Raw genomic sequence first — 15,131 nt, 5'->3', positions numbered from 1 at the left:
GCCTCTCAACAGTAGTGCTAATTTTTTTTCTGTGAAGTGTTAAGCGGGTTGTTTTCATCTAAAATCTAGTTGCCTCCGCTAGTGCACTTTAGTTAGTATTCTGATGTTCTGTGCTAAGCATGTTTTGAAGATGAGAAGCGTTAAGCTACTCCCAGGAACTGCTGACTGTAAAAATACATTTCAGATGCCTAGGTCTCTCCGGTAAGAAATATTTACCTTTATTCATTGTTTTGACTGGCTGACTGATCACGAACAGAGCGTGAAGGATCAGTGATGTACTGCCATCGGGATTCTCATCTCAAACATTTGTCATGGTGCATTCTAGGGTGTTTTGCAATTACCTTGAAGAAATTTTTTAGATAAAAAGTTATGCAATCTGGAGGCCTCCAATGGATGCACACATTACACATAGTCTGTAGCTCCTTTGGTTGAAACACAATGCTTGTCTCTGAAACCAAATAAATACTGCATTATTCTTTGGCTTTCTATTGTGGAAATCGCAGGAGTTGATTATTTTGTTAGTCTTGTGACCTTCTGGTCAACCTGTATCTCAACCTGGAAGGGGTAGACAATATCTTCTCAACAATGGAGAAGACTAGCTATGCTCTCAACTCTCAGTTGCCAAAAAACATGTGGTCAGGGTGTTACTGGATCTCATAAAGGGAGGGTTGCTGGAAGGGGCAGACAATATCTTGTCAACAATGGAGAAGACTGGCTGTGCTCCAACTCTCAGTTGCAAAAAAACAGGGTGTTACTGGAGAAAGGTGAAGTAATCTTTCTAAAATTGACGAGAAAAAGTTAGTACTCGAAGCTTCAACCATTGAGCTGCAGTTGCTGATCTCTCTCTTCCAAAGGAAAGAGACATGCCAGAGAATGCAGTATTTTTTCCTCTAGACTAGACGTTTAAGGATGCTGAAATAATCTGTGCCGGGCCTGAGGTTCTTTGGACGGTTTCATTTGAACGAAACTGGAAGTGGAATAATTCGAAGGAATAAAATGAAATCATGTGTGTATGCGCTACCGGGACGAGAAGCAACTCGAAGCAATAATCTTCCAGAAGAATCCTAAGCGGGCATACTGGTTTGGGGTGCACTGTGAACATTTTTCCTGGAGCAGGGCAATGTGAATTCGAATTGGGGAAGCTTTCATCATCAGCGTTTATTGCAACACACATATTTACAATCAAGAGGGGATTAGTTGGCCGGTCGAGTCAATTACTTCTGGCCAAGATTCAATGAGCATAACTAAATTTAATTTTACAAAATATATCATCTCTTTCCATAGATTGTCACTCATGTGAATTATGTATACACTATGGCAAAAATGTTATATGTAGAGTGTTGGGCTGTTTGCCGAGTGATTTTTCACGGGGTTCTTGGCAAACAAGGTCTTTGCTGAGTATCTCACGGCAAATAGAAACTTCACGTCACTTTGCTGAGTACTACACTCAACAAAGTAGGGACTTTGAAAACACTCGGAAAATAGGTATTTGCCAAGTCTTTTTTTACAAGACACTCAGTAAACAAATAAAAAGAAATAAAAAGCATGTGTTTATTTGGATTTAGAACCAAGCTTCATCCACTGGCCCTGAAATTTTGTTACCTCTCTGGTGTTCATTGTACTATCATGATTGATTATCAATAGATCGACAGTTTTACCCTTAAAAAAATAAAGAGTCAAACAACATTATACTAAAATAGTGCATTATTACCTCCGTCCGGGTTTATTAGACCCATTTGTATTTTTGTCTAAACTTTGACCATCGATTTAATTTGCAAAATATAAGTTTTATGTCATAAAATTATATTGTTATATTTCATATTCGAATAATTTTTTCAATAATACCATTTATTTGATGTATAACTCATATTTTATTATGCAAATGTATGGTTAGGTCAAACTTTGTCTCAAAATATGAGGAGGCCTAATAAATCCGGACAGAGGGAATAGACGGCAAATGACACATAAGAGGAGGCCACGATAGATTCCTACAACAGTTAGGGATCGAAAATTATACTCTCTTTTCTATAAACAAAGTAGGCTTGTGATTGTCTGCATCCATCACTACTCTTTTTTTTGAGGGGTATCACTACTCAATCATGCAACAAGTATCGAGCGAACCAGCCCACAAAGGCCCTCTTTAGCTTCCCCCATGGGCCTCTAGGCCTCCATGCCCAATGACCGTTTTATTTTCTACAAAAAAATAAAAAAATGTCAAAAAGAAAGATGTGTATGATGTATGTAAAAGAAATTAATATAAAAAATGCCATCTTGTAGAGAACAATTTTGCCCCTGATACAAATTATGAAAAATGTCATGCTACTTTATAAAACTGACATTACTCTAATTTATAAATTTACAATAAGTATGATAAAACATAAAGAGGTCGTGTGATCTAGGAAACATATCATTGCCTTGTTGCTAAACTTTAAAACTACCATCCTGTAGATAAAAAATGTTTTATTTGGATAATAATATTTAGAAAAATTCCACCACTTATTAGTATAAATGTCACCTCTTAATAACAAGAATGACATCTCTTAATATTAAAAAATATCATATCTTAATAATAAAAATGACATATCTTAATAATAAAAAATTCCATCTCTTCATAATAAAAAATACCGTCTACTAATTATAAAAATGACGTCTATTAATGATAAAAATGCTGTCTTTTAATAATAAAAATGCCATCTTTTAATAATAAAAATGCCATCTCTTAATAATAAAAAATGTCATCTCTTAATAATAAACATGTCATATCTTAAAATAAAAAATGCCGTGTACAAAAACAAACTTGACTTGTGAAAAAAATGTTTAATTGCAATATGACGTATTTCTAAAATTTATAAACTGCAATGTTGCTTTTTTTTTCTAGAAAATTTGCCATGTACCTAAGCCAAAAAAACATAAAATTCCATCATGGTAAAAAAAGTCAAAAAAGGAGGGCTTGGGATTCAAACCCAAGTCTTCCATGTGCAAGCTCACGCCGCTAGCAAGTGTAGTGCACAGGGGCGTTTGAGAAATAAAATGTTCGCTTGGTTTTATCTTATAGCAAACTAGTTTCAAAATCTGAACTTGGCATCGGCCCTGCGCTGAGATCCGTGCAATGGTGGGGACGGCGTTCACTGGCAGATGCCAAAAATCTGATGGATGCCAGATAACATGGTTCACAAATATAAGATGTTTTATTCTACTGTGTATTACATACAGACTGAAATGAGTGAATAATAAACACACTAAAACATGTTGTGTCCGATTCTGGAAAAAGTTAGAACATCTTATAGTATGTGAACTGAGGGAGTAGCATATTAAAAACCTAGCTCTCCCTCCCTCCCTCCCTCGAAATAAGGCAGGCAGTGAGGAATCCACAGCTAGCTTAGCACACAACTATAGATGGATGGATGGTGTGCATGCCTGCTGCCATTGCCATGGAATGGATGCAGCACGACACGGTTGGCAACTCCAGTCCATATAGATGGATCCCACACGCACGCACGCACGCACGCACACGGTTTTATTTATTAATTTCTCTGCTTAATTCCCAGTGCGTATATCCGGCGAGTGCTAGGCGCCGGTCGACCGGCCCAAATTTGGGCCGGTCGCCGCGTAGCCCTCTGATCCAATTACCGATAGCTGTCAGATTAGAAAGCTTCGACCGGCCTCGTCCCTCTCTCTCGCATCTTCCTGCTCCCTTTCTCCGCTCGCGTACGCCTCACGTGTCTCTCGGGCTCATCCCCCGCTATCAGCGCGCTCCAAGCACGCCATCGGCGAGCTTCAAAATCATCCGTGATGAGCACTTCCGTCCACCTTTCGGCCATGGTTGAAGCATCTCTTGCAGCCGCTCCAGCAAAACACGGCCAGGGTTGTAGCATCCCCACAGGCCGGTTCCAGCTTTTTCAGGCCGTGGTTGTAGGCTTGTAGCACATCCGCAGCTGGCTCCAGCATATTTCGGCCATGGTCGTAGCATCCTTGAAGACCGCTTCCAGCATTTCATACCGCGGTTGAAGCTCCCGCGTTCGCCGGTTGTAGCTCCATTGACAAGGTTTGCAGCTCCGCCATTCAGAAAAGAAAAGAAGCACCACCGCAAATTGGTTGCAGCTTCTCCCGTGGCTGGTTGTAGCTCCATATGCATACGGTTGCAGCTCTAACGCCGGCGGTGACCGTTGCCTCCAGCTCCGCCAACCATGGTTGCAACTCCACCAACGGGCGGTTCCAGCTTCTGCCAATGCAGGTTGTAGCATCCCCTCGCGCGAGACCACCCAACATCGGGCGAGTTGCAGCTCGCGGCCTCACGGTTCCAGCTTCACGCGACTGATGCAGCTTCTGATGTTCGTGGTCGCGCTCGCTGCCCCGCTTGCATCGTGGCATGGCGCTCCTCTGGTTACAATGTCAGCGGGTGTCCCAAGCAGAAGGATGGGACGGGAGTTGGGAGGCAGGGGATTTGATTCACATCGGCCTTCAGCTGTAGCCCGACGAGCTGGAGACAGGGAACTTCCCATCGTTGATGGAGGCTAGTGCGTAGCGCTGGTGGAGGAAGAAGATAAGGTTACTATGGTGTGAGGTGCTTCTGGAGGGGGAGAGGATAAGGCTGGGTCGGCCGCATGATCTCTTTAAATCCAACGCTAGCGACGCGACCGGCGCTTCGTTCGGCCGGTCGTTTGACGCAAAACGTTTCCCTATATGGTATATCTCCTGGCTAGCTAAGCTTAGCGTGTTCATATGCATAAATGTGCATAAATAAATAAATATAGGTTCAATCATGCACAACAGAAAGAGATGGATGTATGCCATGCAACATAGTACAAACTCAGTTGAATTTGCTTTTCTTCTGTTTTGTGTTGGTAGTATGTGAATGCGAAACACACTTGATTCACCATGAAGGAGCTTGTTTGTTTGTTTCTTCACCGATCAATCAATATACTTACAAAGACAGTGGTTCGCTCGGCTAGCTTAGCTTGCACGTATATGTGGCAATTTGTACACGTGGCGTTTCCAGTAGTGATGCATGTCTTCACTCTTTGTGGCTGGCTGCACCGCCGCACCCACCCACCCCCTGTATTAGTACAGATAGCAAGCACTAATGCTGGTACTAATCTTGCCCTCAACTGTGCCAGATAGTGCTTTCTGGCTGTCCCCAGGTCAATGCCATGCCCCAAGTTCATAACCTCCCCCCTTGGGTTCTAATCTAGCCTGGCCCCCAATTTCATGCAATTTATATAAGAGATTAGCCTCCACCAATCTATCTATATACGCATCTACCAAGATCTGCTTAGCAAAACTCTACAATCCAACCTTTCGAATTAATCAGGAGAAGAAGAAGAAGAAGAGAAGAAGAAGCTCAATCTCTCTCTCTCTCTCTCTCTCTATTGGAGGAGGAGGAAGAAGAAGGATGAAGGGGGTGAGCATGTTGACGATGGCGCGCGCGGCATGGGCGGCGGTGCGGCACGCGGTGGTGGTGCCGCTGCTGCAGCTGGCCGTGTACCTCTGCGCCGCCATGTCCCTCATGCTCTTCGCCGAGCGCCTCTACATGGGGCTCGTCGTCGCGGCGCTATGGCTCCGCCGCCGGCGCCGTCAGCGCCGCAACCCTGGCAGGAACAAGGGGGGCGACGACGACGTCGGCGACCTGGAGTCCGGCGCCGCAGAGGACCTGCCCGTGGTCCTGGTCCAGATCCCCATGTTCAACGAGAAGCAGGTCAGTACGTACGTACTCTATGATCGATCGATTGCTCATCTACGATGATATATGATATGATATGCATGACCACTGTGATGGCTGTTGCTTGCCGCACGCATGATCCATCACTCGTATACTGCACTGCTGCTGCCTGCGATCGAGCAGTGCACTGCTGCTGGTAACGCTAGCTGCATGTGTACTCGATTTTGTTGCCTTCTTCAACCATCATCATGCAAAAGCCGCTGCTTTACAGCTCCATTTCCACAACATATGCATGCACGCACGCACGCACAACAAATATTGCCATTGTTGTTGCACTCCTGTACGTCCATCCAAATTCATCATCAAGATAATAAAAGAGAAACAGCTAGCGCTATGCTTTACTGCACGCAAAGACAAGAGTCAACTCTCTCTGCTACCTACGGTGGTACTTTGTCCGATGTGGGGAGTGACAACATACTTACGAAAGAATGGTGGCATGCATGCAGGTGTACCGCCTGTCCATCGGCGCGGCGTGCGGGCTGTGGTGGCCGGCGGACAAGCTGGTGATCCAGGTGCTGGACGACTCGACGGACGCCGGCATCCGGGCGATGGTGGAGGCGGAGTGCCGGCGGTGGGCGGGCAAGGGGGTGCACATCCGGTACGAGAACCGCAGCAACCGGAGTGGCTACAAGGCGGGCGCCATGCGGGAGGGCCTCAAGAAGGGGTACGCCAAGGACTGCGAGCTGGTGGCCGTGTTCGACGCCGACTTCCAGCCCGACGCCGACTTCCTGCGGCGCACGGTGCCGGTCCTCCAGGCCGACCCGGCGGTGGCGCTGGTGCAGGCGCGGTGGCGGTTCGTGAACGCGGACGAGTGCATCCTGACCCGCATCCAGGAGATGTCGCTGGACTACCACTTCTCGGTGGAGCAGGAGGTGGGGTCGGCCTGCCACGGCTTCTTCGGCTTCAACGGCACGGCGGGGGTGTGGCGCGTGCAGGCGCTGGCGGACGCGGGGGGCTGGAAGGACCGCACCACCGTGGAGGACATGGACCTCGCCGTGAGGGCGTCGATGCGGGGCTGGAGGTTCGTCTACGCCGGCGACGTGCAGGTGCGCAACGAGCTGCCCAGCAGCTTCAAGGCGTACCGGTACCAGCAGCACCGGTGGTCGTGCGGGCCGGCGAACCTGATGCGCAAGATGTTCTGGGAGATCGTGGCGAGCCGGCAGGTGTCGGCGTGGAAGAAGGTGCACGTGCTCTACGGCTTCTTCTTCGTGAGGAAGGTGGTGGCGCACCTCGTCACCTTCCTCTTCTACTGCGTCGTCATCCCGGCCTACGTGCTCGTCGGCGGCCAGGACGTGCGCCTGCCCAAGTACGTGGCCATGTACGTGCCCGCCATCATCACCCTGCTCAACGCCGTCTGCACCCCGAGGTCCTGGCACCTGCTCGTCTTCTGGATCCTCTTCGAGAACGTCATGTCCATGCACCGCTCCAAGGCCACCATCATCGGGCTCGTCGAGGCCAGCCGCGCAAACGAGTGGGTCGTCACGGAGAAGCTCGGCTCGGTGACCTCCACCCCTGCCGCGACGACCACCATGGCCACCAACAAGGGGGCAATGAAGAAGAAGAAGAGCCAGAGCAGCATCCTGGCGCCCGAGATCGTCATGGGGCTATGCCTGCTCTACTGCGCCGTCTACGACATCTTCTTCGGCCACGATCACTTCTATGTCTACCTCCTCATGCAGTCCGCCGCCGCCTTCGTCATCGGATTCGGCTACGTCGGCTCCCAATGAAGTGATACCAACAAAACAAATTAAAATCCCGTACCTGCCGGCCGCCTCTCCCTAGTGAATAAGCTACTATCAGCTTAATTTGCATTGCATACTAGCTTTGCTGTTTTGCAGGACCGACCGAACAATCCATACATATACCAGCTTAATTTCCAGGGCAAGACAATTACTTGCTTCATTATATTCATTCATCTATTTTGCATCATGTACAGAACCAAAAATAATCGCTTCAGAACAGCACTAGTTCAAAGCAGATGAGCATTCTCAATACATGTTGGTGAATGGAAAAACCTACAATTTCTTTGTTTGTTGCAAGATGAATGATCCGAAAGAAGATAGCAATAGCCTTCAAAGCCACCCAATTGTTTGTATACACAACGTGTATTGCAAAACCTACAGTGTTGAAGATGATCAAAGAAGGGGACAAGTCAAACCTTCAAATCGATCAGATCAGTTAACAGCTACTGCAATTCGCCCGCCTTGACCTCGAACTCTTCTCTGGTTGATAGTATCTTCACACGAACCATGCCTCGCTCCCACTCGGATTTCCCAACCAAGATCAGCCTGCTAGCGTTTATCCTCTCAGCGTGTTTGAACACCCTGCGGCGTAGTAAAAAGTAATTACAGATACACCCACCCACATAAGTATTCAACACAATGAAAAAACAGTAGAAATTCAGGAAAGGCAATACCATTTCAGACGCTTGTCTTCTACAAGGTCTACAGATCTGCCCTTCTTCCGCAGAGAGGATGCAACACTAGATGCTGGCCCCTCAAGCTCCTCGTCCAATGGGAACACAATGTCATCTATTTGACGTGGCAGGTCAGGCAAAAGACCCTTTTCTTTCAACAGCTGCCAGAAAATGTGTAAATTATAGAGTTGGTATTACTGCCACTCAAACTGCATCACAAATTCATAATGACATGTAAACAACGACAATCTTTTCCACATGAATTTATGTTCTCACCACTACTCAACTTGATAAAATCTTGGCCCAACCTTGTGCAATGCTGTGCTTCTGAATTTTATACTGTTACTTTTTTTTACTTAATATTAGCAAGTGTTTCTCATATCTTTATCAAAATATCAATTTTACAGGAACTTTAATCTTCGACCAAGCAGCATCGCTCGACACGGGAAAAGGAACCAGAGGAAGGGGGGGAAATAGTATCATACCTCCACTATAACAGCATCTCCAAATCCAAAGCCACAGGCTGGTACATCTTCAGTTCCAAATGTTGACAGTAGCCTGTCATACCTCCCCCCACCACAAATCGCTCTCAGTTCCCCTTCCCTATCAAAAGCCTGAAAACATGGATCAAGAGAGTTCGGCATGAAACAATAGTTGGTGACAAAACATAAAATAAAAGATGGAATGCCACTTGATTAGGACCTCAAAAACAATCCCTGTGTAGTATGCAAGGCCACGAACAACAGATGCATCGAAACAGATCCAATCAGCATAACCATATTGCTCAGCAAGCGAGAAGAGCTTCTTCAAGTCAGCAACGGCTTCAACACCGGAGCCTAGCACCTCTGCATGGGAATATCAAAATGAGCGATCCTTTTCTGGATAAAAGGGTCGACTTTGATTTCTTTTTCCAAAAAGTTGCACAAATATGGATGCCATAAGAAAAAGAGTTTGGACAGTATCAACAAGAAGTTTAACACGAAGGTACCACAGTACAGCCCAATAGTTTAAGCACATGTCGAATGCTAAAGCCAGTAACAGACCTTCAAGTTTGGACAGTGACTTGAGAGAGAGCACTTCAATGATACCCTGTACAGCTTCAGATGACAGACCAGTTGAAATCAATTCCTTCTCAATTTCTTCCCTACTCAGTTTCCCCAGCTGCACAATATTGTAAATTCATGATGCAATAAACAATTACATAGTGCATGTAAATTCATCTAGTAGTTATGAACAGAGTAAATATGCAACACAGAAACAACTATGATGTGCTTAACTTTAAAATCAGTAGACAAACAGGATTGTGGTTTTGTAATGACTATTTTACTAGTTATTTACAATATAGAGGGTTAGATGAAAACGGGTTTTAATCACAAATTGAGAAACAAGCATGGGGAAATTGGCCCATGTGATATGTATTAGCTACCAAGTTCTGCGTCATACAAAGAACACTCAGTGATCATTTCCAAAATTTCTAGATGGACTGCATAGTAAAGGATAAACAGAACGAAGTCCAACAAAAATCAACATCTTGATTTTTTAGCAATCTTATCCTAGGTCTCCACCCGGACAGCATAGCTAAGAAGAAAGTGCGTACAAATAAATAAAAACATAAAGATCTTACTATGTTTTTTTAATGAGCAGTGGAAAGAGGTGAACATGAACCTTTTTAACATCAGCATACGAACAAAAGCAGTTTAGGAGCAAACTTCCAAACTATACCATTATTCAGAATGCCATCGCTGATAAAGTTAGGCTTGAAACAAAGTAGGATGTGCATGAAGGCATCATGGTACAACAAATCGGAAGGTGGAAGGAGGATTTGGATGTACCTTGTCAACAATAACACAAACTTGAGTAAACAAGTTTTGTGGTACGGAGTACATATCCAACACGGCCTGAAGAACCTGGAGATAAGAGAGAACAGTGAGGCACAAAACAGAGAGATTGGTACTAGTAAACCCATGCATGGGACATGTATGCCATCGAACGAAAAGGGACAGCATGATTTTTTACTAGTAATTAGAGGGCAAATAGTGAAGTGAAAGGGCTACCTTTCGGCTGGACAGTCTGATCCCCACATCCGAAGACGTAATCCCAAGACGCTCGAACAAGAGAACGATGGCTTGAATGAGCTCAGCCTCAGCCTGAATTTGAACAAGGTGGAGAAGTGAAGTGAGTGTGAATCATAGAGAACAAGGTGAATCAGAATGGGCATAGATACATACATACCCGGACTTTAGGCATACCAAAAATGTCCATGTTCCACTGATAATGCTCGCGGCGCCTTCCTCTTGTCATACGCTCGTATCGCCAGCATTGTCCTATGGTGAACCACTTGAGTGGGAGGGAGACCGACTTTCTAGAGAGAGACATTCACAATAAGTAGATGAAGAAATGCACTTAGTAGGCGTCAATTGGGACAAACTGAATGAAGTGAGATTGGTATCTAGTATCCTAGGTTGGGAAAAATCAACCAACCAAACAAATCTAATGGTTGAATTAACTGAGATTGGCATCCAATCCAGCCATCATTTATCATACAGTACATAGATAGGAGTAGATAGATACATACCCTTGCTTGATGACAAGGCGCGCGAGGGAAGGCGTGATCTCCGGCCGGAGCACGACGCGGCGGCCGCCCTTGTCCTCGAAGTTGTAGAGCTGCTGCGTGATCTCCTCCCCTGCCTTGCGGATGAAGAGCGCCTCGGACTCGAGCACGGGGAAGTCCACCTCCTCGAAGGCCATGGAGCGGGACACCTCCCTGAAGTTGTCGAAGAGCCAGGAGCGGAGCCGCATCTCCTCCGGCGGGAAGTCCCTGGTGCCGCGCGGCGGGTTCACGTCCACCACCGCCGGCTGCGCCATGGAAGCAGAAGAAGCAGGGGAGGAGTCGCCGTCGGTGGCCAGCGCGGCCGTGGGGGAGGCGACGCAGAGGAGGCGGCGGGCGGGGCGAAGGGGGGCGAGGCCGATAGGGCGGCGGAGGAGGCGGAGCGACGCCGCCGCCGACGATGCGGAGGCCATCGCCGTCGCCGAAGAGGGGAGGGAGGTGGGGAGGAGCTCCGCTCTGCCTCGCCGAAGATGAGATAACTTCCTTCCTTCATCTGGGCCTGCTTCTCCGGCCCATTCATTCAAGGCCAGGCCCGACCCCGGTCTAGTTCAGTTCAGCGCCCACTCCTTTTTTTTTTTGCATCGATTCAGCGTCCACTCCCTGACGAGGAAAGGAAGAAGGGAAGGGAAGGTCGTCGGTCAATGTGACAAAAGCTCGCCGCCGGCCGGCCGTGGCAGAGCAAGCATCTCATTTTCCTTCCTAACACTTGTAACCACGCACTCATCATGTCATCAGCACACAAGAAATGGCTTTCGTTTCTGTCATCAGCAACCCAAATAAAACTGGAGAACCCTAACAGCAAATGCACAGCGCCATCGAATGCGCCGCCCTACATGTTCCTGGGATGAGAATCCCAACGGCAGTAGTACAGCAAACTGATCGTTCACGCTCTCTCTATCTCCCCTCTGATAGCTCTAGCTGCACCAGAAAAAAGAAACATAGACAATGAACAGATGTATTAAATGTTTCTGGTAGTGTGAGAATCCCAGCGGCGGTACAACACTGATCCTTCATGCTCTGTTCGTCTCTCCCCTTGATAGCTCTAGCTGGAGCAGAAAGAAAGAAAAACATATACGATGAATTAAGGTAAATACCTCTTACTGGGGAGACTGCAATGTAGTATTTTGACAGTCAGCAGTTGCTGGGAGTAGCACAAAACATGCTTAATAGCCCTCAAGTAACATCATATTACTAACTAAGGTGCACTAGCGCTGGCAACTAGATTTTAGATGACAACACAGTTCAATCCTGTTTACCAGTATGCAACCCATGAATACCGCGCACTTAACGCTTTCCCAAAAAAAAACACTACTGTTGAGAGAGGAATTACTGAAAAATATCACAGTTGTTAAACAAAATATTTTATATCGTGTTTGTGTTGCACTCCTTGTCCTTGGTCAAGCATAAATGCGTAAACACCGAGATTGGGTATTCCCAGAGGTAGGCAGCCAAGTACCCTGCCACAAATTTGGATACCCTGAATAGGCCTAAATGTGTGACATATCCAAACTTTCCAGATCAGAGTTACGCCTTCTTCATCACAGAAAATAGGGAAACTCATATGACTCTCAGGCCACAGGCTTGTTATATTAACTAGAACGTGACATCAAACATCAGGCAACAACAGAATGGATGAATTTTCTGCATTTTCCAAAAAAGGAAGGTGGGGGGCAATGCCATTGTGTCAGCTATGAGTGAATACCAACTTGTTTTTCAGTAGGAAGTTCCAAGTAATAATGCATCAATTGTCAGTCCAACATCTTAGGAGGCTGGTACTTTACCGGAAGCAATTTTACATGCTCCCTTAATTTCCCTTTCCTTGAGAAGAGAGATAGTATTAACGAAACCGTCGAAGCTTCAAGTGACAGCTGTTTTGCATCAAGTTTAGCGAGATAAGTTGCAGCCTTTACAACTGCACCATTCTCCAGCAACACTCTGACCACGTGATTTAGCAGTCTCGAGTCAGGAGCACAGCCAGCCTTCTCCATTGCTAAAAACATATCATCAGCCTCTGCCAGCAACCCTTCTTTTATGAAATTCGTCATCATTACACTGTAAGTCACAACAGAAGGCACCAACCCAATGGCTGATATAGTAGCAAACAAATCCTTGGCTTCTTCAATTCTCCTAGTTTTAAACATTGCAGAAATCATGGTAGTGAGTGTTATGACATCAATCTTCACATTCATTCCACGTAGTTTCTTGAACAGCTCTATTGCTTCATCAGTGCAATTGTTTCTACAAAATCCATGAAGAACTATGTTGTATGTGACAATGCCCACTGGTATGCCACTTTCGCTCATCGTACGGAATTTTTCCTTTGCAGAAACTGCTCTCCCGGAGCGAAACAGCCCATCAAGTATAATGTTGTACATAAAAGTCGTGGGTTTAACCCCGCTGAGTGACATTTCCCTGAAAAGACTCAATCCATCGGCGATCCTGCCAATTTTACAGTAGCCATTAAGAAGTATAGCATACGTAACAGCAGTAGGTTGGAGGCCAGCAGACTTCATAGCATCAAGTACTCTCAGTGCTTCCTCCACCTTGCCAACAAGCTCAATATCCATCCATCAGTGAATTGTACATAATCACATCAGGCCGCCGACCAATACCTAGAATGAAGTCAAACATATCCTGTGCCTCCTTCACCTTTCCTTCTTTGCATAGGTCGTTTATTACAGGATAGAAGAACACACTGTTAGAAAACAGACCTCTATTAATTGCTTCAGAGATCAATTCCTTGGCTTTCACAAAATGACCATGAGAGCAAGAACCCAGAACCAGGCATTGGTAAACAGCTTTGTTAGGTGAAACTCCTTGATTGACCATCTGAGTAAATTTGTCCAGAGCAGCATCCATCCTACCCATTTTGCAAAGTGAATCCATTACTACTACATAGTCAACTACATTTGGGTTTACTCCTTGTTGCCTCATTACTTCGAACATGTGCATAGCCTCATCCATCAGTCCACGTTTAGCATATGCATTGATCAGTATGTTGAAAATATGGTGGTTAGGTACAATACCATTCAGTACCATCAAATTGAAGAGATCAGTCATATCCTCGAAGTATCCTTCTTTAGCATACCCATTTAGCATAATAGAGTAGGAGAAAATGTCAGGTTTTTGGCCCTTTGCAGCCATGGAGTCAAAAATATCTCTAGCATCCTTTGTCCTTCTATGCTTGCAAAGTGAATCCATAAATGAGTTCAAAGTGACAGCATTTGGTAGAACACCAACACTTACCATTTCCTTGAATACTCTAGCTGCCGCCTTCCACTGACCCGAAGCGGAATATCCATGTATCAGGCTAGTATATGTCCTGATGTTGGGTTCAATGCCTTGATCAACCATTTGCTGAAGGACCACTTCTGCCTTGTCCATGGCTCCGCACTTGCTTAGTGCATCGATAATTGAGGTGTAGATGACCACATTAGGTTGAACTCCCAGTTGGGGCATCTCATGGAAGAGATTGCACGCTTTGTCTACTTCACCTTCTTTAAAACAGCCGTTGATTACGATGCTGTACGAGAAGACATTAGGCACACAGTCCAGTTCAGGTGTCCGGTGGAGCAACAAGTCCACAGCCTCATTTGTACGCTTGACCTGGCAGAGCCCCTTGAGGAGGTTGTTGAAGGAGATGACATTCAAGCGCAGCCCCAATCTGAGGAGGCGGCCAAAGAAGGCAACCACCAAGTCCGGGCGGCCTGCACGGCAGCAGCAGTCCATGAGAATGGAATAGGTACAGAGCGTGGGCGACACCACCTGTGCACCAGCGCCTCGGGACATGCGGTTGAAGAGGGTGATGGCAAGGCCGGGGCCATCGCTGCAGGCAGCTGAGGGTGGAGCACGGGCTAGTGCGGCAAGAAAGTTGTTCAGCCCGCGTTCCGGGACGGCGGCGGCTTGGCTCAGCAATTCGTCGAACAGGTGGTGCGCCTCCTCCGGTCTTAGCGTTCCGGCACACACGCGCTCTGTGGTGGCAGCCAAGGCGGCGAGGGGGGCTCGTGGCTGTGGCGAAGGAGCCCTGAAGGAGGAGGTTGCATTGCTGGTGAAGATGGAGGACAGCCGGCCGGTCGGCATTGCTGGCCGTCTCCAGCGGAGCTCGGCCCGCCACAGCCGCGGGTCTTGCCCTCCGGGAAGGCTGACCGTGCGTGCGCCGCCGCACCGCGCTCTAGTGGCGTCACCTGCGATCAGTGGCGGACCCAGGAATTGAAGTTAGCCGGGGCGGATATTTACTGTCTAAAAAAATTTCGGTACAAATACAACTCTATTCAATCAAAACTCCTAACATTCAACAAAAAAACATAAAACGTGTCTTAAACACTAGTAAACTAACATATCGTGTGCAATCGAAAGATTTTTTCAAGATCAAATGGTAAAAAAATCAG

General features: G+C 46.5%; 3 protein-coding genes across 3 annotated transcripts; 1 reads left to right on the top strand and 2 right to left on the bottom strand.

Moving 5' to 3' along the window:
• Positions 1–5,114: 5,114 nt before the first annotated feature.
• On the top strand, positions 5,115–7,733 carry LOC123190887 (glucomannan 4-beta-mannosyltransferase 1). The gene is made up of 2 exons (XM_044603614.1): positions 5,115–5,695; positions 6,166–7,733. Exons 1-2 carry the CDS (start codon positions 5,393–5,395, stop codon positions 7,444–7,446), a joined length of 1,584 nt encoding a protein of 527 aa, XP_044459549.1. The 5' UTR covers positions 5,115–5,392; the 3' UTR covers positions 7,447–7,733.
• LOC123190888 (histidine--tRNA ligase, chloroplastic/mitochondrial) lies at positions 7,685–11,238 on the bottom strand. The gene is made up of 9 exons (XM_044603615.1): positions 10,711–11,238; positions 10,368–10,497; positions 10,190–10,282; positions 9,968–10,042; positions 9,179–9,296; positions 8,838–8,980; positions 8,621–8,749; positions 8,136–8,296; positions 7,685–8,043 (listed from the first exon to the last, which is right to left on the bottom strand). The coding sequence occupies exons 1-9, from the start codon at positions 11,154–11,156 to the stop codon at positions 7,905–7,907; spliced, it is 1,434 nt and encodes a 477-aa protein (XP_044459550.1). The 5' UTR covers positions 11,157–11,238; the 3' UTR covers positions 7,685–7,904.
• Positions 11,239–12,318: 1,080 nt separating this feature from the next.
• Positions 12,319–14,927, bottom strand: LOC123190889 (protein Rf1, mitochondrial-like). The gene has a single exon (XM_044603616.1). It carries the CDS (start codon positions 13,308–13,310, stop codon positions 12,492–12,494), a length of 819 nt encoding a protein of 272 aa, XP_044459551.1. The 5' UTR covers positions 13,311–14,927; the 3' UTR covers positions 12,319–12,491.
• Positions 14,928–15,131: the final 204 nt, after the last annotated feature.

Source organism: Triticum aestivum, chromosome 2A, assembly GCF_018294505.1.
Source record: "Triticum aestivum cultivar Chinese Spring chromosome 2A, IWGSC CS RefSeq v2.1, whole genome shotgun sequence".
NCBI lineage: Eukaryota > Viridiplantae > Streptophyta > Magnoliopsida > Poales > Poaceae > Triticum > Triticum aestivum.
Note: the sequence above shows the minus strand (reverse complement) of the source record. Positions and strands in the feature narration are given on the sequence as shown.

What these genes read in the sequence shown, in the direction of transcription:
- LOC123190887 (XM_044603614.1), top strand. Translation starts at nt 5,393, where the DNA reads ATGAAGGGGGTGAGCATGTTGACGATGGCGCGCGCGGCATGGGCGGCG. An exon ending in CCATGTTCAACGAGAAGCAG is followed by an intron (nt 5,696 to 6,165) that starts GTCAGTACGTAC and finishes GCATGCATGCAG; the next exon opens with GTGTACCGCCTGTCCATCGG.
- LOC123190888 (XM_044603615.1), bottom strand. Translation starts at nt 11,156, where the DNA reads ATGGCCTCCGCATCGTCGGCGGCGGCGTCGCTCCGCCTCCTCCGCCGC. An exon ending in TCAGACTGTCCAGCCGAAAG is followed by an intron (nt 10,043 to 10,189) that starts GTAGCCCTTTCA and finishes TCTTATCTCCAG; the next exon opens with GTTCTTCAGGCCGTGTTGGA. An exon ending in GTCACTGTCCAAACTTGAAG is followed by an intron (nt 8,981 to 9,178) that starts GTCTGTTACTGG and finishes ATTCCCATGCAG; the next exon opens with AGGTGCTAGGCTCCGGTGTT.
- LOC123190889 (XM_044603616.1), bottom strand. Translation starts at nt 13,310, where the DNA reads ATGGATATTGAGCTTGTTGGCAAGGTGGAGGAAGCACTGAGAGTACTT.